Here is a 22,198-nt window from a genome sequence, read left to right as displayed (position 1 = left end):
ATAGCACAACGAAAGCGGCGAACACAGTCGGCAATCGTCGAAAATCTGATCAGCGGGTCAAGCGCGTCGGCTTTTATACAGCAATCATCGAATGTTCCAGATTAAACGTTGGGACCCGCATGCCTTCTAAAATGTTCTACACCATTCGTGTCAAGCGATGAATTCAGATAACACAACGTTCGGCGACAACAGACAGCGGGTAGAAGCATCGATAACTTTCCAGAAACTTCGGATACATGCAGGCGCGTCCCGCGCTGTGCGATAACATTTGTTCGCCGGCAAAACTTGTCGCCCGATAAAGACAAGTACACGTGTCAATATATTACGCTTTATGCAAGTGCAAGCCTATCTTGCACAGGTCGGCGATCTTGCTGAAATGTGGAAACCAAAGAAAAACAAAAGTTGTGGAAGCCTACAACATGAAGATCACCCCAAGTGCCATGAATATCACTCAGCAGAGAGATTAGCTCAATGACTGACAGCAGATGGTGTAGGTAGGCTGCGAAAAGCTAAGCTGCGCGTGCGAGCAGGCTATATGTAACGTCTCGCTTTTCGAAAAATAAAACGGTTGTTAATTTGCGCTCAGGTGTCGCGCGTTGTTTTTCTCGCTTAAGCCCTGCCCCTTCGTCACTTTGCGCAGCAATGTTAATTATATTGAATCAACTCGCTCACAACGGAATTTCCCTTTATTACATGTAGTATGCTCTGAGTGCACATTTATGTGAGAGTCATGTTTGCAATCCACATTTGAAAGACAGCACAAAAAAGATGCACTATTAGAGGAATGCGAATGGGGATTTTTCGGACCGGATGGAATAGTGCCAGAATTGAATTGAATTGATCTCTTTTCAAAAATGAATCGCCTTTATCGCAATTAATATAAACTGATGTTCACAAACGAGTATTCTTGAAGTTAGCAAGTTTGTGTCATTATATAGTACGTTATGAAGTCTTGTATTTGAAAACCACAAATATCACGTTATAGCGTGTTATTTGATACCAGGTCACTGCACTGGAAACACTGCAGCGGATGCAGCTGCGAATCGGGCGTGCAATAACGAAGACAGATTAAACCTTCCTCTTTCACGAAGTAAAGCCCGCTTGCTGCGTAGTCAATTATCCAGTCGTCCGGGCAAAAACACCTGGTTTATTCAACAGTTTAAAATTACCGAGTTATTCTTTATAAATCCATACATAAACTCGTCGATTCTACCAAAGCTGAGATAAGAAAAAGAAATCAGACTTTACTTCAGCGTCTGCGACTTGCCTCCCCATATAAGCTGCCCTTTTGGTGCAGCATTAAATGTGCCCTTAGTCTGCAGTACTCGTATGGCCACCCACACGAAGACGTGCACCACCAAGATCTAAGGAACGAAACTGCAAGGCGAAATTTGATGGATTTGAGGGCAAATGTAATGCTATTAGATGGACGACTATTCACCCTACAAAAATACTTTGCGAATAGCCAACAGCGGGGCTTAAAAAGCGCTTGTCGCTTTAAAAAACTCTGTAGAAAACACCAGTACCTCTTATTAAATTTTAGTGCCCACTGAAATATACATGCATGATGTAAATCTATACTTGTTAAGGACGAGGGTGGGGATATGGGCTTGATGGTAGGTCATCATTGAAAGGTGTCTGAATAGCGCAACCAAACAAGGACACAAGAAAAAACGAAGACAAGCGCCAACTAGTTAGCGATTGTCTTCGTTTTAGTTTTTTCTTGTGTCCCTATTTTGTTGCGCTATGCAGATACCTTAGAATGACTATACTTGTTAGTTTGACAACAGTTTCTTTGGTATATTATGTAAGAGTATACTTATGGGCTGTGCACTCGTCTGGGAAACTGAAAGTCTTTATGGATGGAAAGGTGGATGGAAAAATTTAGTGAGAGTCCTGAGATACGCGATCATCGCGCTGCGGGCCGCTCCCACGTTGGGACAGGCAGGTCGAGCCTGGTCATCGCATCGTGGGCTCTCAGGATGGCGCAGATATGATGCCCCTCGTCGGGGCTTTATGTCTTCTCGGAAAAGAGGTCCCCCTTCTAGAAAATGTTCAAGTTCTGAAAAAAAGATGTTCACCTTCTGGAAAATGTACGCCTTCTTGGCGTCCCTGGACTCATGTACAAAATGAAATTGCTTTGTGGTATTGCTGGCTGGCTGTTCTTGGGATACTGTTGTACCGCATTTTGATACAAATTTTATTATATTTTATGTATTTATTTTTTGCCAAGCAAGGAAGAGTAGCCGGTGCCACCTAAAGGCGCCAGCTAATCCTATTACATCGGGTCTTAAAAAAAGCTAATTGCGAACACTATCGTATATGTAAGCTTCATCTGTGCAGAATGCAGTAGTATTTATTATTTCACATTCATACTGACATTAGCTAGGACACCCCTTGTATCAACCTCCCCGGAGGACTCTTGCTAGTGGCTCGTCTACTGCTTCCCTCCGGCCACAACCCAAGCGGCGCCTACCACGTACGAGCTCTCCTCAGAGCAGAGGAACACGACGGCTGCTGCGATTTCTCGGGTCGTGGCTGGGCGACCGAGGGGTATACTTGCACACAGGGCGTTGCGCATTTCGTCGCGCATGCTGAGCACGGGTGGCGAATCCGTCAGTCCGGGCATCACGAAATTGCAGCGGATGCCCCGTGAAGCTAGCTCGGCCGCCATACAGCGCGTAAAGGGCACGATCGCGGCTTTGCAGATAGCTTATACGGAGAAGCGCGGCATGGCATCGTTAGCAGCACGGCTGGACACGTTGACAATTGCTCCATTCTTGACCCCGGCTTGCAGCATGGCACGCGCCGCTGCTCGGCAGACCAGGAACGGGCCCTGCGACAATATCAAAGTGATCATTATCATCATGTATTTAAGTCTAATCCTGGATGATGGGCTAGTCCACAGATCTGGAATTCTTTTTGACTAGATTTACCTCAATCTAATGATTCTGCAGCGCTAGACAGCGGTTCCTTTGTTTTGGCATCGATTCGCTCGGATGAATCACAGGTAATGTGTTCTATGTATTACACCACATACACAAAGCCCAAATTGATGTTCTTAGTTTCAATTTGAGCATCCATTCATCCATCTAACGCACCTCTCGCACCCCCGCGCAGGGTAGAAAACCGGAAACTTTTCTGTGTGCCTAACTCCTTTCCTCTGCTCAAGCCTCCGCAGACACACACACGCCTCCTAGCATGCGATCCCTGTGGCATTATGCTGCCTCTCTATGGCGTCTTGTACCGCCTGTTACTTTTCTTGTCATTGTTGATTGACTGGTTGTCAGCTTTTCTTTCATCTTTCTTTTTTAGCGTCGTTATTCCTGATTCTTTGTTTACTTACAAAATACAGTGAATACATACGTTTGTGCTCGGGCATATCGCTGTAAGCGTACGTTCTTGACTTGAACCTGTCTCCCGAATTGACCAGAACATACTGTATTTGCGCATGTTTTGATCTTCTGTGGCATGAGTTATTAGTTCTAGATAAACATGATTTTTTGTTACTCCATCCGCACTAATAATGCGACCATGGAACATTTCTTAATCAGGTCTCCCATCATTTGTGGTCCAGGACATTTATAGTGATTTCGTGGTTACATGACTGACTACACAAGTCCAGATCAAGAATTTCATAAGGCAATTTAAGGGCACCGCTCACCGCGAATTTTAGGTACGGCGCAAACACATAACCCCAGGAGGAAAGACACGGCTTTGCGTACGCAGTCGAGTCGACAGTAGAGTTCCGTAGTATTGTAAGGAGATGAATTATTTATGAGGGGGTTGGGCTTCACCGTCCTTGCTGATCTGCCCACCTTGGTGGCTCAGCCGCTACAGCTTTCTGCTAAAGAGCGCCAGGTCGCAGTCACTTTTCGATTGGACCAACAGGCACAAACGCCAATCCAAATACCGACACTTGTACTGGTATTAAAGCATCCCTCACTGCCTTACTACTGCATTCGGACGTTGAACCCTATGAATCAACAAATATAAATCCCATCGTGTTTGCTGCGCTCACACCAGTCACTCAATTTTATTGGCAATGGCCAAGTGTGTGCAAGTTCTCGTGTTCTAGCGAGTGCCTCGTATTAAACATCCACGAAAATTTCAGCAAATGGGTGTTGGCGCATCCCATCTTCATAGCGATTGGGCCACCGAGAAGAGAAATCGCAGCCGCTACCTTGAGCTGAGCACGAAAATGCCAGTCACCGAACCATCGTAGTGGCTCACTGAGCAACTCGCGAGCTTGGAAAGTCACCTTGAGATTTACCCGAACCGTGCGGTCGAAGCTGTCCTCACTCATATCGACAGCCGTCGGTGTCTCTAAGTCCGCATAGCCGACGCAGTTGACCAGAATATTGGCGGTCACTGGGCTGAACGTCTTCACGGCGTCAAATAGGCGCTCTACCGAGGCTGCATCACCAACGTCCTCTTACATGGCTCGGTGATCGAGGCAACCTGTCGTTGCAAGAAACGACGTACACAAGTCGCAGCCTAGCCCAGGCACATCGCGTGTGCTAACATGAGCATTTATTTCCCGCAATACATTGTTCAGAAGGAACATACGATCCGATCCTGTCTATTTAGGTTTTCCACCAATCCAGCCATTGTCACGATACGTATTACGGCTACAAGTCGTTCAGAAGGCGAAAATGCACGACCGAATGCATATTTAGGCTTCCAACCCTTGTAGTTTTCACAGTCGCGAAACTTCTGGGCTATTTGCGGATGCTATCATTAACAGTGTTTCATAGGTACCGCTCCTGAACATACTATTGTTGGCACATATACTCGTGTTTCAGTCCACAGAATAGAAATGCACAGTGGGTTCGCAGAAATGAAACCATCTTATTATTACAGATTTCTCTACGCTCAAACTGCATGCTACCGCATCTAATGCAAAACATATCGCCCCTTTTTGAATATATGCGCTGAAGCACTTCGTATTGTACGTAACAGAAGTTTAAGCAGCATATGAGCACACATATGTAGCACACAACAAATGCCACGAATGAAGCGAACGCAAATGTCACAGCGGCGGCTTCTACAATGCTGTGATTTAGCTAGAGCACTTTAGCGAAGCCACCAATATGACGCGCGTGATGCGACGACACAAGCAGACTGTATATCGTCGTAAGTCGGCATGGACTTTGCCGCTGCCATTATTTTCAGAATCAGTCTTTCACCTTTCACCAAGTCGAAGATCGTGGCAACCTTAAGAAATCCCACAAGAAACACGATGCCCGGCAGGGATAAAATTAACAACAAGACCCTCCAAACCTGGACGACGGGCGACGGAGAGTTTACTAAAGTATATCAATGAAAGCCGGGAGACGGGCAGTATACCGGCTTCCTGGAAACACGCAGACGTAACGATAATCCTGAAACCCGGCATGCCCATCAACCCACAGAACCTGCGTCCGATCTCTCTCACGTCATGCACGGGAAAACTCTTCGAGCACATGGTCCACAATCGTCTCTCGCCCTACCTGGAAGAAGGTGGGCACCTGCCGAACACTATGTTCGGTTTGCGACCTAACCTCACCACCCAGGACATTCTACGTCAGCTTAAAGAAGAAGTCATCGACGGCCTCAGCGCATGCCACAAGAGTGCCATCCTGGCACTCGACGTGAAAGCAGCCTTCGGCAACGTCTCACACGAAGTAGTGCTAAACAGCCTACAATATACCAACTGCGGATGGCGGACATACAACTACGTCCGGGACTTCCTGACGGGTAGAACGGCGACAATAGGCCTGGGGAATCTCAAGACCGAGAAGTTCCAAACACCACAGAAAGGAACCCCCCCAGGGGCCGGTGATCTCCCCGTTGCTGTTCAATATAGCGATGAGGGGATCACTGAACCTCTTGGAGAACATCAGGGGTATCCGTCACGAAATGTATGTAGACGACCTGACCATGTGGACATGCAAGGGATCGGTGGGCGAACAACAAGACGCCCAGCAGGAATCCATAGACAGGACCGAGCATTATCTACACCGCTGCGGTCTTTCAAGCGCACCGGAAAGGTCGGAGCTCCTGATCCTCAAAAAGAGGACAAGAGGGCGGCCTCCGCAGGAGACACCTGACCCAACGTTGTCACTACATGGTGTCAACATACCCAAGGTGGACAGACTCGGTATTATGGGCCTCACTTCCCAGAAGGACGGTGCCGGTCTCGCCACCATTAAAAAACTGCAAGCGACAGTTACCCAAGTCACGCACTTGGTGCGAAGAGTGACAAACAAAAAGCACGGCCTGAAAGAGCAGGACACAATCGGATTAATACAAGCCCTGATAATCAGCAGAGTCACTTATGGCACCCCGTACCTGGGTCTAATACACCCTAACACCCTAATACGAAAGATCTACAAGCTGGCACTGGGCTTCCACCGACGACGTCGACGGAGAAGCTACTCAGCCTGGGCATCCACAATACTTGGGAGGAACTAGTAGAGGCCCACAAGACGAGCCAGATATAGCGACTCAAGCTAACCAGCACGGATAGGGACACGCTAATAAGACTGGGCTACCCAGTCGCATATGAGTCCTCAAAACAGCGGGTTCCTCTACCCCTGAGGGAGAAGATCACGGTGGCCAGCATCCCGAGAAACACGGACCCTGAATACCACAGAGAAAGGAGGCGAGCGAGAGTGAAAGCTCTACGTAAGGCCTACGAAGGCCCAAAACAAGGAGAAGTCCGATACACCGACGCGGCAAAGTACAAGAACAGAGCGGCCCACGCTATCAGCGTGATCAACTGCCAAGGACAAGAGGTAGCTGCGGTCTCGGTAAACACTCCAGACATCGACTGCGCGGAAGAAACGGCGATAGCCCTGGCGGCCACTACGGTCCAGCGAGAGGAAGATCAAATCACAATCATCACCGACTCGCAAACAGCATGTAGAAATTACCAAAAGGGCCGCATTTTCAAACAAGCCCTGAGCATCCTCGAAAAACGAGGCAATGTTCCAGAACTGTAAATTCTCTGGGCCCCGGGACGCGACTCCCCGGTGGGTAATGTAGCGGTTAATGGCGCTGCTCGAGATCACATTATCCCGGCTATCCCACCGGGTTCACGAGCACCGGTACACCAACAAGATAGCGTCCCGAAAAGATACGCCTATATCCTGAGCCACTACAGACTGGGTAGGAGTATCTATCCACCCTCGCATCCCAAGCTGACAAGAGAAGAGGCAGTGATCTTCCGAAAACTACAGAGCGGCACATTCCCGCACGGCACCCTGCTACACGCCATGTATCCTACGAGCTATAATCACAAATGCGCCTTCTGCTCTACGCCCGATACCCTCTACCACATGGTATGGGAATGTCAACAAAACCCATCGACAACGCCCATCACCAGACCAACCGTCGAGCAGTGGGAGGCCGAGCTGTCAAGCTCGAGCCTTGAAGACCAGCATCGCCTCGTGAGCAGGGCCAAGCTATCGGCTCAGGGCCACGGCATCCTGGACTAGGGACGCTGCCCACCTCGGACGATTTTACCGTCGGCTCAGTTCTACTAATAAAGTTTATTCCTCCTCCTCCTCCTTTCAGGGTCACTCAGGAGAAGAGGAATGTTAAATCTTATTATGAATAATGCAGGACATGCGGCCCCAGTGTCTCCGATACAGCATTGAAAATCAGAAGCTCAAATAACACATCCTCATGTCTGACCTTGTTGATGCGATCTCAAGCCGGCGGGGCTGGGCTGCGATCTCAAACCGGCGGAAGGGAGTTCACGTAAACGCCGTCGGTTGAACTCAAGCTCAAACCACTCGCGGCAGCATCACGTACAGCAATTCAGCCCGGATACCTTGACACGACTCCTTTGCTCCGATTCTATTCCACGCTTACTACGCTGAGTGGCCAATCCCGATGATACCATCTGCACGGCTTGCAGAGAAGCAATGAAGAAAGGAAAAATAAAAAGAATCATTACGAAATAGGTGTCGTGACGAGCGAAATACGACACACCGACCTGCCATCGAAGTCAGTAAAGCGAGAGAGGAGAATTCGTCAGAGCCTTGGAGGCAGCACGACGCACGTTGTCTCTAACCTGGCAGCGCCGCGACCACAGCTTCCACCGCTTCCAGCGTGCGTCCGCCGACCACAACGCGGGCTCCTTTCTCCGCCAGCACCCGACAGACGGCGCCACCGATGCGTCCTCCTCCACCAGTCACTATGGCCAGGTGGCCAGACAGGGCTGCTCCTCCTCCTGTGGACATCTGCGGCTTGCCCCCGTGTGCATAAATTGTCACATCAGCTCACCATTGCACATGATCAACGCGTCTACGAAAGGGCGCACACATATCGTACATTGTCAACATGATGGTGTGCGTGGGGTGTTCAATGCGAGCGATGAAAATAAAAAGAAACTACAAAAGACACATTAGAATACCTGGCGATTCTACGGCAGCCTTCGCTCAAATGTGCAGTCACTAATCTACTATCCCTACAATCACGAGTTGAGAAATAAATAAATAAATCTTGCCTACAGCGAATCTTCACCCACATCAAAGAAAGATTGGCACGAGTTAACATAGGTGCGCCCAAAGTCAGAAAATTAGCCCATTGACGATCAATCGTCTATTGAAGCGACTGCGTAAAGTCAGTGTTTATTGAAAAGCCACTAAGTGCTTAAACGTGTCTTTGTTTGGGCAGGGCTAGGAACCATGTCCACAGATAGAGGACGCCTATCTCGTCGGTCGAAGGGGCTGCATAATATTTTTCGCTGGGCTTGAGTTACTGAGACAGTAGATGTACCAAAGAACGTACCAACGTTTCAATGCGGTAATATTATGTACTATTAAGAATATTTGTATGCTGCTTTGTATATGTCACTGGGTGCATAGCCACGCATTTGGAACATGCATTAATGAATTGCCTTACTACATACCTATGGCATTTCATTTGCAAGATAAGTGACAAGCAGTTACGAAAGTAACTGCAGTCACTAAGTGACTGCCCCAAATACTGTATGAATCCCTATTGTATTCAGGAGTAGGCTGATAACTCTCACCTCCTTACAAATATCTAGGAGTGAGAACAACTTTCTTTTTTTAAAATTTATTTTCGTAAGAACGAAATGCCGCTGAAGGGCGTGGACGACCCAAATACAACATGGACTCTGTCCTCGCAGCTACATGTCTTCGCAATGGGTGAACATGCTCAATTCAAGGTAGCACCATAATATAATTCTGATTATACGTTAGGGAACTACAAAAACGAGCTATTTCCTGAGACCGGTTAGTTATACGGAAGCCCAGACACTTATAGCTGTCGACGAACTAAAGGCGACAACCGTTAAAATCATAACACTGAGATGTCCGACTCATTAAAAATTAGCCAGCACAGCACACAGTTGCCTGCAAAGAGTCCTAGATTAGAAGTAACAGGAGCAGGCAGATCATTAATATAACGAAAAAAGAAGACGCCCAAGAACAGACCCCTCTGGAACACTCGATGTTACGTAACATAATTTAGAGCCATGATCATTAAACGACACATACTGCGTCCTATGCTGCAACAATAAATCTATTTAAGCAAGCTACAGTCAAGATTGATTGCGCTAAGTTTCAGTAATAGTAGTCGATGTGAGACGGTGTCAAAAGCTTTTGCGAGTCAATCACTTAGGATAGATATAAAGCAGAAGACAAATCATTACTAAATGTTAATAATGGAGTGTCCCAAGATCAATGTTTACGAAAACCACGCTGCTGTGACGTAAGAAAAAAGCTATTAGACTGCAGCAAACTAATAAGGTTGATTGGCTTGCATAGAATCGAAGTTAACGAGATCGGCCGGTTGTTTAAGCAGTTATGAACATCACCACACTTGTGGACTGGGATCACCTTCACCGCCTTCCACTCGTCCGACAGTGTTTACTCTTCAAGGAGTGAGCGAAGGGATATGACAAGAAAGCAGATCAATACGCTACAGTACTCATAAGAAATTTATTATTTATAAGATCAGCGCCAGTCGAAGAGGACAATTTAGCCATTTTAAAGAAATTGCATATCTCATCGACGTCAATTGCAACCGGCTCTATTTCAAGGTACGTAAAGGCACATGAGAACTTGGAAGCATGTGTTTGAGCGTGAGAAAAAGATACCGGGAATGTTCTCAATAAACTAAATTATGAATTATATTTATCAGTTCTCAAGTCAGCAATTATGATGACTTGGATAGACATGCGAAGCAGATATCTTCTAATCATAGTTGTGGCAAAGCTGCATTTTTTCTTATAGACAATGGACCAATAAACTCGGAAAAACCTCCCGAAAAATAACTACTCATCGCTAAAGAAAATTGGTAGAACGCCCAATCATAAGTTAGTGGTAAAAACTGAAGACAGGTTACAGTTGCAAGAAAAAGGATCCAGGTCAAAATTTTTTGCGTACCACTAGGTGCTGGAAAATCAGGTAACGTGCAGGTGGACTTCACAGCAGCTCGAGCGGCGACAAAAAGTTATGTCCGTGCAGCGCACTTTAAATATTGCATTGTACCCACTACTGCAGGTGGCAATATAACTGGGTCATAAACTCCAGTATCCCTGCCAAACGAAAGTGGCGGATGGACTGAGCAAGAGTATCGATTCACCAGAATCCAAACTCCAGCCATGCATGGAAATAAAGCCAGAGCATGTATAATATTTCGCCCTTCCTAATTGCAGATAGAGCATATTTCCGGCACAGATTTGTCGCATAGCAATGCAGCTGCGAAAAGCCTGCGTGGACAAATATGCACAGACGCTCTCTCATCCATGTCCACTTTCAGCTGTCAGACGCCGCCTCCTCATAAAAGTGACATTTCCTGGAAATCTGCTAAACGCACAGGCCACTCGATTTTCCGTGAGCTTTTCTTCTGCATCCAAGTCTTGCGTTTTTACAAGGGGCGTAGCCAGGGCGGGGTGCCTATGGGGCTTCAGCCCCCTCCTCCCCCCCCCCCCCGCCCGGAAATTTTTTTGTGCTGTCATGCACCGCCGACCAAAACAACCCCCGGAGCCGTAAATCATTCTGGATATTGTTTAGAATGTCTTTCACGCTAGAAAAGACACATACATTTCAGCGCGAACATTGCGAACTCGGGCTGGATTTCGTGGCAACGCCCATGCACCTGGACAGACAGACAGAAAAACTTTATTGATAGCGAGTGAGTTTGGACTCCTCAGGGTCCCTGGACCACCGCACGGTCCCGCACTACGTTGAGACGTTCATGCTCCTTTTTTTCATGACGTCGGCAGCCCGAGCCACCGCAGTAAGCTGTGATGTCGGGTCCGTAGACGAGAGCAGGACCTCCCAGTCCTCCCAGCTTGAGATGGCGGGCTGTCCCTGCGGGGGAGGATCGGCAGGGCAGCCAAAGAGGATGTGGGAGAGTGTGGCGTGAGCGTCTCCGCATAGGGAGCATGTAGGGGAGATGCCACAGTAGTGGGATAGCAGCTGAGGGGATGGGAGAGAGCGGGTCTGGAGGCGTCTCCAGAGGATCTGTTGGGAGTGCATCAGGGAGGGGTGGGGAGGAGGGTAGGTCCGACGGTCCAAACGGGGTATTTGCGTGAGCTCAGCAAAGCTGTGCACCCGCTCCCTCGAGAAACCCGGATCGAGGCTGTCCTGAGCCCGGCAAATTAAACCTCGAGCCAATTTATCGGCAGCCTCGTTCCCGGGGTTCCCAGAGTGAGCCGGCACCCACCGGAGCTCAACCCTGCGTGGTAAATTCTGGGTGGGGATGTTCAACAAGTTCCAGGCAGTGTTGTGAATTCTGCCTCTGGCCAAGTTGGACAAAGCTGTCTTTGAATCGCTAAAGATGTATTCAGCATCCGAAAGGGCAAGGGCTAAGGCGATGGCGGTCTCCTCTGCTTCCTCAGGTGTAGAGCCCGAGGGAAGCTGGTGAGTTAGGGGTCGGGGTAAGGTTGGGTTTTAAGCAACTGCTACAGCTTCATGCGTTGTACATGCGGCGTCTACCCAGATGGCTTTCTCGACTTATCCGTAATACTTGTGGAGGGCATTTGCGCGAGCTACGCGGCGACCGATGTGATACTGGGGATGGACGTTTCGAGGAAGGGGTTTCACTACAAGGGGTGCATGAATGTGTCGCGGAATGGCCATAAGGGTTGACTGATTAGCGGTTATGTTGATGCGAAGGGAGGCGAGGATATGGCGGCCAGTGGCGCTCGCGGCAAGTCTTAAATACTGCGTCTGAAGGTGCGCCTCAACTAGTTCAGGAAGCGTGTTATACATGCCTAGTGCAAGGAGTTTGGCTGTGCTAGTACTGCGAGGTAGGTTGAGGGCTGCCTTAGTTGCAAGGCGGATCATGGCGTTCACGCGCTCGGTTTCCGTGCAGTTAAGCTTGAGATATGGTGTGGCGTACAGAATGCGGCTAAGCGTAAAAGCATGTACAACTTTCATGTTGTCTGCTTCGTCTAAACCCTTGTGCAGGGAAGATACGCCGCGTAGAAGCTGCAACACTGATTGCGTGGAGGCCTTGAGTGTTTTAAGGCTATGGTCATTGCGTCCGGAATCCTGCAGGTAGAGGCCAAGGATGCGCAGGGTGGGAGTGATGGGGATGGGGGATCCTTGTAAAGTGATTTGGATGGGTGAGTTAGCGACAGCTTTTGGTCTAATTAGGAGGAGCGCGGACTTAGAGGGGGAACACTCGAGTCCGATAGATGACACGTGAGCGGAGTTCGTGTCGACTGCTAATTGTAGAGTTTCCTCAATTTCCCCGTCTGAGCTATGAGTAGTCCATGCGGTAATATCATCAGCGTACAGAGTATGCTTTAGGTGGGGGATGAGATTGAGCTTCTGGGCAAAGGGGATGAGAGTAATGTTAAATAGAAGGGGGGAGAGGACCGCGCCTTGCGGGGTTTCAAATTCACCCAGTGTATAAGAGGGTGTGCTGAGCTGATCAATGAGCAAGGAGGCAGTGCGTCCAGAGAGGAAGGCGCGAACATAGTTGTAGGTCTTAGGGCCTACCTGTAGTTCCTGCAGTTTCCGTAAGATGGCAGCGTGTCGAATTCTGTCAAATGCCTTAATGAGGTCAACCACCAGGATGGCTTTAGTAAGATGGGGGACGGTATCATCGAGCACATCGTGCGTAAGTTGAAGTAGGGCATCCTGCGCAGATAGATGCGCACGAAAGCCCACCATACTGTGTGGGAAAAGGTGATTTTCTTCCACGTACGTTGTCAGTCGGGCAAGGATTACGTGCTCAAAGGTCTTGCTGAGACATGATGTAAGAGAAATGGGGCGGATGTTCTCGAGGGTGATGGGCTTGTGGGGTTTTCGGATAAATATAATTTTGCTATGCTTCCAGGAGGCAGGGAGGGTACCTGCCTCAAAGCACTCGTTAAAGTAGGTAACGAGGTGAGATATGGAGTTATCATCAAGATTTCGGATGGCAGCATTCGTAATTTGATCTTCCCCGGGTGTGGTATTGCGCAATTTCAATACCTTGGCGTCAGATCCTGACGTCAAGGTGTGGTTGGGGTGAGCCCGTGTACTGGGGATGTTTGCAAGGAGGACCTGGGGTGGCATAGGCGCATTTCACCTGCGCGAGGAAGGCGTCGGTGTCCTGCCGATGATTATGAGTGAGGCGGCGAATGCTAAGACGCGTCTGAGGTTTAGATTGCGTGGGATCGAGCATATGGCGTAACAGGTGCCAAGCGCGTGTTGTGGAGAGATTGCCTCGGAGGCCATCGAAAACCTGAGCCCAGTTAGCTTTGCAAATAGTGGCACTATGGTGTTCTATTTGGGATTGAAGCTGGGTGAGTTTGAGTTTTAGTGTCTTGTTGTGCTTTTGAGTTCTCCACCTTCGCGTTATGTTCTCTTGAGCTTCAAGAAGGTGGGCGAGCTTACTGTCGATAACGGGGGGGTGTCTGGGGTAGTATCGAGCATTTGGGTATGTTGGCGAATGTCTTTCTGTAACTGAGTAGTCCAGGTGTCTAGGTCGAAGGGGCCCTGTGCTGGCTGCGCTTGCCTAAATTTACGGAGCTCATCCCAATTAGTGTGCCTAGCGGTAAATTTGCGCTGAGGTCGGCGATAGTTCACCGCTATGCGAATCAGGTGGTGGTCGCTGCCTAGTGTGGCTTGCGTTCTTTCCCACTGTAGGTGAGCCAGGTTTCTACCAAGCGTGAGGTCTGGGCTAGTATCGGCAGGAACACTGTTACCAACCCGCGTAGGTAGGCTAAAATCATTAAAGAGGGTCAGGTGAAGTAATAGCGTATTATTGTATAAAACTGTGCCTCTGTGGTTCGTGCTTCGATAGCCCCAGTCCCCGTGAGCGCAGTTAAAGTCACCGGCAACCAGCAGGGGGTTTGATCCGGCCATTTGGGTTGCGGATTTGAGGAGTGGAGCAAGTAGGTGAATCGGCTGTCGTGGGAGGAGATATCAGTTAAGCATGAACAGGGGAGACTGTGCAGGGGTGTGGGAGGGAGGGAGGGAAAACTTTTGAGTCTTTCGAGAGTTTCGCGGTTATGAGGTCTCCGTCGTCTTCATCTTTTTGGCGCTGGCGACTGGAGACTTCTCTTCAGCAAGGGTGGGCCCCTATTCCAGGGCTCCACTGAGTCGCGCTGCATCGCTCGCGTGCTGCACTAGGGCCCTTTGGGCCGTGAGCTCGCTGCTGGTGAGCCGACTCTCCCATTGCTCCGCACTCGGGTGTTCGTGTTTGTGGAATGCTTTGTTGCGTTCGCACTCCCAGGTGATGTGGTAAAGTGTAGGTTTGGCACCGCACCAAGGGCAGGTGGCCCTGTATTGCGTCGGAAACATCTTATTAAGCACGTGTAAGTTGGGGAAGGAGTTTGTCTGTAGTCTGCGCCAGCTGGTCGCTTCCTCCTTTGAGAGGTCTTTGTGTCGTGGCGGATATCTAATTCTAGTTCCTCTATGTAAGTTTAGGGTCTCTGCGTATCCCCCCTCGCAAGCCTGTAGGTGGGTCTCCGGGGCATTCGACCACCCAGCTCGGAACGCTTCACCTCGAGCTAGGCTGTCTGCCCTTTCGTTCCCCACTATGCCTACGTGACCCGGGATCCAGATTAGTTTGTGTCGGGGCTTTTCCTTCTCGGCGGAGGTGGCTCCGCTGAGTATTCTGAGGGCAGTTTTGCTGATTCTGCCTCTCGTGTAGTTTCTGCACACCTCTTTTGAGTCCGTCAGTATGTTGAGAGATCGGCCTGTTCTATAACCTTCCGCTGCCGCCAGCGCTACGGCAATCTCCTCGGCCTCCGCTGTGCCAGCGACCTTTGCTGTGGCATACGTGATCGGGTTTCCTTCCCAATTAACCACTACCGTCGCGGCTACGCGTTCTCTTCCGTGTGGATATACGGTGGCGTCCGTGTATACTGTATTGTCTAGCTGGGCTAAGGGGTGTGGGGTAAAATTTCGATGAAGGTGTGAGCAATAGGGGAGGTAACGTCGTGTTCCGCGTAATGCAAGGTGTTACAGACGTATGTAACCACCCGAGGAAGATCAGTGGAGTCAGAGGGGATAACAGCGTATCCTGGCAGTTGCCTGCAAACATTGGCATCCTGGATAGCGATAATGTCTGGTGGGGACAAAGAATTGGTGGGGACAGAATCTGCTGTAGAGGGTCGCGCTTTCGCCGAAAGCCCCTGCAATTCCATTGAATAATTTGTAAGGAATTATGGTCCCTCGGAGGAGCCATGTTGAACGGTAGCGGGGCGAAGGAGGCGTGCAGAAGGTGGGAGTGCGGGAGAACAGGCCTCTGAGAGTCCAGGCATAAGGTTAGCTAAACGCTCCTCAACCTTGGCCATTACGCTAGATATGACCCTATCTATTATACCGGTAATGGTAGCTTCAATCATAGTCTTGCACTGTGCTGTGACCTGCGCAGTAATGCGCTCTTTGAACTAGGATTCTAGGTTTTGGGCGAGGTCCTGAAATTTGGCTTCCAGGTCTATAGGTTGGACTGGGCTCTGATCAGGCCTCCTCTTTTTCTGAGGAGGTTGGTTGGACGGGGTGGATGAAGAAGATGGAGATGGTGGAGTGGGGAGTAGAGCAGGGGTGGAGGTAGAGAGGGCTGCCTTGAGCTGCCTTACCTCATCCCGCCGAGTCTTCACGTCCGAGTCCTAGGAGGTCATGATTTTCGTCTTGGCAACCTTGGAAGCCCATGTAGAGGTAGAATGGAGGGTCGTGCTAAGCGGGGGAAAGTCCTTCTTGGTAGGGAACTTTGTCTTCTGGGGCGGTGGGCTAAGTCGTTTGGTGGCGGCATTTCTTGCCTTGCACGAGCCGGTGCCCGTGAGGTGCCGCCCCCCACAGACAATGCAAATCAGGATGCAGGAGGGAACACCTTGCGGCTCATGCCTATCGCCGCACCGCGGGCAGAGACCACTCTTGGGGTGGGGGCACACATCGTGTCTGTGGCGCGGTCGACGACAGTTTGTGCACGCGTCTGGACTTCCCTTGTACGTCGTGCATCTATGCACTACACTCATGTAGCGTATGGTGTGAGGGACTGGGCCATGCGCAAACGTGATCAATATGGAAAGGGGCCTACCCATTCTGCGGGCTGCGATGATATCAGCTTCCGGGTTGCGAGTGTGGAGGTCTTGTAGCATCTATACCGGTGTTTCCGCCCAGTAGGCTTGCGAGATGACTCCGCGCGCCGCAGCGGGCGGCGGTGCGATCTAGGCGGCGACGGCATAACTGGTTTCTTGAAGGACCACTTCCTTGATTTGGTCGAGGTGAAGGGCCGTTGACTCGTGAGGTGTAGCGACCATGAAGGTGTTATTCGTTGGGTGAATCCGGAGGTGAAACTCTCCTAGGTCCTGGTCAGCGGCGGTGACTCGCAGAGCTTTCATGAGTGACTGCGCCATGGCTCCGTTCAAAGCGAGGCCTCCTCTTGGTCGGAAGACTACCCTAATAGTGCCGGGAGGGAGTAAAGCAAGTTGCTTACTTCGCAATGCGATTGCTTGCGTCCCGCGCAGCTATTGTTGTTGAGCACGGTATGTCGGCTTGAAGGTCGCAGGGGCAGTGTCGGCCGGAGCATCAACGCCAGGCTTATCTCGAACAGGGGCTGCATGAGGAGGCACAACCAGCGTTTCCGGGCTTGGTTTGCCTCCCTTGTACGCGCGGAGTATCGTGGTCCATTCACTGGGTCATAACGTTGTCGGGTCGAGGTCTTCGCCCTTCGTTTGCACCTCCATGGCTGTTGGGGGTGTGTGCGCTACCAGTGATTGGCCTATCCTCTAGCGAGGCAAGACCCAGTGCGGCGGCTGGCCAGGAGCAGACTTTCCGACATCGATACGGTACAAAAAAGGTTCGGATGCAGGTTTAGCGGTCGGCAGCGGCGCAAACGGAGGGGATTCGCGCGTGTTCCGTGGTGACTGGCACACACAGCGCACGGCACCTCAGGAGGCCCGGGCGGGGGGCGACGGGCAAAGCTCGAGCCTCGGGAGGCCCGGGCAGGGGGCGACGGGCAAATCTCACGTCGGATCGGTTCGGAGTGGGCGCCGACGGCACGTCCGTTCACTTCGGGTGGCTGTGGTCGAGTCTACACCTGGAGTCACACAACGCAAGGAGCTCCATCCAAGCACAAAGTTTCAAGGGTGTTCTGATGGCGAGCGGGCTCGTCGCGGCATCTCGCGGAGGCCGCGGAATCCACGGAGCGCGTGGATTTCAATTTTGAAACCTAATGGTTATAAGGTTCTCATAAACCTTTGATGTAAAAGGTGCACTGACGTTTCCAAAGCCGTGCTTTAGATTTTAGACCCCGGAACTTTGCGGGTTTAATGTTCTAAAAATTTCACGCCAAAGGTGCATTGAGTTTTCTAATGTCGTAGATCGGACCATACAACGAGACAAGCCAAATCAACACACGCAGCGATGTCCGATGAGACGAAGCGTTGTGGCTGTTCATTTGTGCCGTCGTGTTACAAAAACAAATATCAACATCTTTTTTCCGTGCCCCAAATCATCTACTCGAAAACACTAAAGCCAGCAAACGTAACTACGTTATTATTCTTATTCTTTTTTTTGTAGATTGACTTTTATTCGCGAGGGCACATTGAGCATCTTCAATTTTCTTGTTCTCGCTACCCGTGGGCTGCGAGAGCCAGCCAGAGCCTATACGTTTTTTTCGCGCTGCCCCGACCACCGCGCGACCACTTTGGTGCGCGTTCGTTTTTCTGTGGCCGAGTGCATTTTCGCATGGCAGAGTTTTAGACGCTGTCCGGCTAGCAGACGAGAAAAAGAAACAATGGTCGCTCACCGCCATCATTTTGGGGACTCGACGGATTGCAATGCGCTAGTTTGAGCGCAACCTCTCCGGAAAGTCTTGTCTCGCCGGTGCAGTATACCGGGCAGTATGCATATGGTTCTCTATGGACCAAGTGTCTCACGTTTTCTTCGATATTCCTTAGGTAGCCACATCAGGCGCCCAAAGAAGGCATTCAATTGCGACCAATGTGCTTTTCATGGGGCTTTTTTTTGTCATTTCGGTGCCCCCGCCACACATAAGAAAAAAAAAAGACATTGTTGCGGCGCAGTGAATTGTCCCATAGTGAAAGTTCGATTTTAGTTAGTTAGTTAATTCGGGTTTAATGGCGCAAAAGCGACTAAGGCCATGCTGCGCCAGTCACAGGACTGTATAAGATCTAATGTTAAGGTAGTTATAGCTGTGTTACCTTAAAGTCGATGTAGATAATTGGTTTCACCTAAAAACTGGAACAGGTTGGTGAATGGCACTAGTGGCTCATCGCCTAATAATAAAGCAGGGTGCAGAGGTATATGTAAGTGATACAAATTTTTGAAATGTTTCCGTCTCTGTGTTTCAGTGTGTGGGCATGATATAATGATGTGGGTTACTGTGAGTGTTTCGTGACATTTCTCGCATGTTGGTGGACTTTCATTTCGAAGTAAAAAATTGTGTGTTAGATGCGTGTGTCCAATTCGAAGTCGACATAACATTACCTCATAGAATCGTTCTTGGTGAGTGCACGATTTCCACTCGCGAAGCAGGGGTTTAGTTATATGTAGTTTGTTATTTACGCACGAGTTCCATTCTTGTTGCCATTTTGATGCTAGGGCCTTACGAACCGCTCTGATGCTGTCTTTATATGGAAGTGTTATGTGTGTGATGCTTTTGTGCTCTGCCATGGATGCGCTTCTATCTGCAGCTTCATTCCCTGCTATCCCAACATGGCTTGGGACCCAGCAGAATCGTATGGTTCCTTCGTATTTCTTGTTAAACACTATGTTTAAGATATCCCCAAGCAGGGGTTCAGACGCGGAGCTTAAGTTAAGGGCTCTTAGGGCACTTAACGAGTCGGTATAAATAACAGCATTCTTCTGCTTGTCGGAAGTAATTTTTTTAACTGCCATCCATATCGCATAAACTTCGGCGGTAAAGACTGAAGAAAAATTATTTATGCGAATGCTATTTTCCCAATATTTTGTTACGATCCCGACACCTACGTATTCTTGTGTTTTAGAGCCGTCAGTGTGAAATTCTATGTAATTTTTATATTTTTCTTGGATGGCTCGGAACTCCTGTATTATATGCTCTTGTGGAATGTCTTTTTTCTTTATATGTGTTAATGTCCAGTCACACAGCTGTGTGAAATTGCACCACGGGGGCAATCTTGGTGGCCTTTCGGCAACCTGCAGGGCTTCGGGAGGAACATCATAGGTCTGACAATATTGTTCGTGTCTTAAGATGAGTGGCCGAATTATGTTTGGTTTATTTGTGTAGTGTATTCGTGATGGGCACTGTGTTACGATGTTGTAGCATATATGTTGTGGTGATGACCGAATTTTTAGTACATAGCAAAGTGTAAGTTGCGCTCTGCGGTGCTGTAATGAAGGCTCATTAGCGTCAACGTATAAACTTTGTACAGGCAATGTCCTGTAGGCACCGCTCGCCAGTCGTAGGCCAAGATTGTGAACTGGATCAAGTCGCTTAATGTAGGACTGCCTAGCTGCACCATAAACTACACTACCGTAGTCGAGGATGCTACGTACGAAGTATCGGTATATACGTAGTAGACATGTTCGGTCAGATCCCCAGTGCTTATGTGATAAAACCTTTAGGATATTTAGCGCTTTGTTTGCTTTAATTTTGGTTGCGTTAATGTGGGCCAGGAAGTTCAGTTTAGTGTCAAACGTTACGCCTAGAAATTTATAGTGTTCTTTGACCGGTAGCATTGTACCATACACTGTAAGACCTGGAGTACACTGTAACCCTCGCTTCTGGGAAAAGAGAACTGTAACAGTTTTTTGTGTTGAGAACCGGAAACCATTTTTGTTAGCCCATTGTGTAAGATTATTTATCGTTATTTGTAGTTGTCGTTCACAGGTGGGTAAGCTTGAGGCGCGGCAAGCCATTTGCAAATCGTCGACATATATTGAGTGCATAACAGATGATGGGATGATCTTATTTACCGAGTTCATTTTGACTATGAAGAGCGTCGTGCTCAGAATGCAACCTTGTGGAACGCCATTTTCTTGTGTGAATGTTTGCGAGAGTGTTGTGCCGAGACGTACTTGAAATGTTCGGTTTGACATGAAATCGTATAGACAATTTAGCATTCTTCCGCGAATTCGCATGTCAGCCAGGTCTCTCAAAATTCCGAATCGCCATGTGGTATCATATGCCTTTTCAAAATCAAAGAAAACCGCGAGGCAGTATTGCTTGTGAAGAAACGCGTCACGGATTTCTTGCTCTATTCGCACGAGATGGTCAGTGGTGGAACAGCCCTTTTTGTATCCGCACTGGTGTTTGTCTATTAGGTTTCTTGTTTCTAGGATGAATGTGAGTCTTATGTTTATAATGCTCTCATAAGATTTGGCTAGGCAACTTGTTAGTGCAATGGGTCTATAGCTGCTAGGGGATGTAGCGGGTTTACCAGGTTTTAGAAAAGGAACTACCACTGCTTTTTTCCAATCTGTGGGCATTACTCCAGACTCCCATATCTTATTGAAAAATTTAAGAAGTGCCCCTACCGATGCTTGGGATAGGTGTGCCAGCATTGTGTAGTGCACACGGTCAGGGCCTGTTGCCGTTTTTTTACCAGCAGAGAGAACTCTGTTCAATTCGTGTATTGTGAGGGGTTTATTGTACATTTCAGCTGAAGCCCCAGTGGTAGGCAGCCTCTCTTTCTCAGCCGATTCTTTATATTTTAAAAATGTATTTGTATAGTTTGCTGAGCTGGATATGTTATGAAAGTGTTCACCTAATAAGTTGGCCTGGTCCTGTAGTGCTGTTTGTGTGCCTGGACATGTAAGTAGTGGTATAGTGTATGATGAATACTCTCCTCTAAATTTCCTCACCTGGTCCCACATTCGTTTTGATGTGACTGTACTATTGATTGAAGATATGTATTTTTGCCATGATAATTTTTCTGCATTTCTTCGAATATATCGTGCTTTGGCTTTGGCCTGTTTGAAATTTAGAAGATTGTTATAAGTGGGGTACCTTCGTAGGATTCCCCAGGCCTCATTTTGTTCTTTTTTGGCTTTAGTACATTCGCTTGTCCACCAAGGATTTAGCTTTTTGCGCACAATACCGGAAGACTGCGGTATCGCCTTTTCTGCCGCTGTGATTATGACTTCAGTGATTTTTTTATTAAGTTCTTCAATACTGAGCTCTGACGAAAAGACATTTTCCAGTTTCGCGTTCTGTATAAAAACCTGCCAGTCCGCGAGCTGTAATTTCCATCGGCGTGGTCTAGTTACTAGGGTTTGTGGTGAAGATAGGTGTTTCATGAGTGCGGGTAAATGGTCGCTGCCATATGATGTGTCGAGAGCTTCCCATTTAAAATCAGTGAAAAGAGAGGGTGAACAAAAAGCTAAATCTAAACAGCTAAAAGTGCGGGAAGTCGGTGAGAAATAAGTTGGCGTACTTGAGTTTAAAAGACAGATATCGTTTGACAGAATAAAATCTTCAACGAGTTGCCCTCTTTGGTCAGTTTTGACACTGCCCCAAAGAGTACAATGAGCGTTAAAATCTCCTACCAAGATAAATGGTTCCGGTAACTGATCTGTTAGATTTTCTAACTCTTTGATAGTAAAATGTGTGTGGGGTGGAATATATAGTGAGCAAATGGTGATTGTTTTGTAGGATAGAATGGTGACAGCTATGGCCTCTAAAGATGTATTTAATGGGACATTTCGGGTGGGAGTGCCGCCCTGCACGACTATAGCCACTCCACCTGACAACCGGTGGGAACAATCGCGGTCCTTTCGGACAA

At 48.7% G+C, this 22,198-nt stretch overlaps 1 protein-coding gene across 1 annotated transcript in view; it reads right to left on the bottom strand.

Moving 5' to 3' along the window:
• Positions 1–2,209: 2,209 nt before the first annotated feature.
• LOC139051557 ((3R)-3-hydroxyacyl-CoA dehydrogenase-like) overlaps positions 2,210–22,198 on the bottom strand; it is a 67,731-nt gene continuing 47,742 nt past the window's right edge. The window contains exons 2-3 of the mRNA XM_070528524.1: positions 2,731–2,836; positions 2,210–2,700 (exon numbers count right to left, since the gene is read on the bottom strand). Of these exons, the coding sequence (XP_070384625.1) occupies positions 2,438–2,700; positions 2,731–2,836 (369 nt within the window). The 3' untranslated portion in view covers positions 2,210–2,437. The remainder of the gene's footprint in view (positions 2,701–2,730; positions 2,837–22,198) is intronic.

The sequence above is a fragment of the Dermacentor albipictus genome, unplaced genomic scaffold, assembly GCF_038994185.2.
Source record: "Dermacentor albipictus isolate Rhodes 1998 colony unplaced genomic scaffold, USDA_Dalb.pri_finalv2 scaffold_12, whole genome shotgun sequence".
Classification (NCBI taxonomy): Eukaryota; Metazoa; Arthropoda; class Arachnida; order Ixodida; family Ixodidae; genus Dermacentor; species Dermacentor albipictus.
Note: the sequence above shows the minus strand (reverse complement) of the source record. Positions and strands in the feature narration are given on the sequence as shown.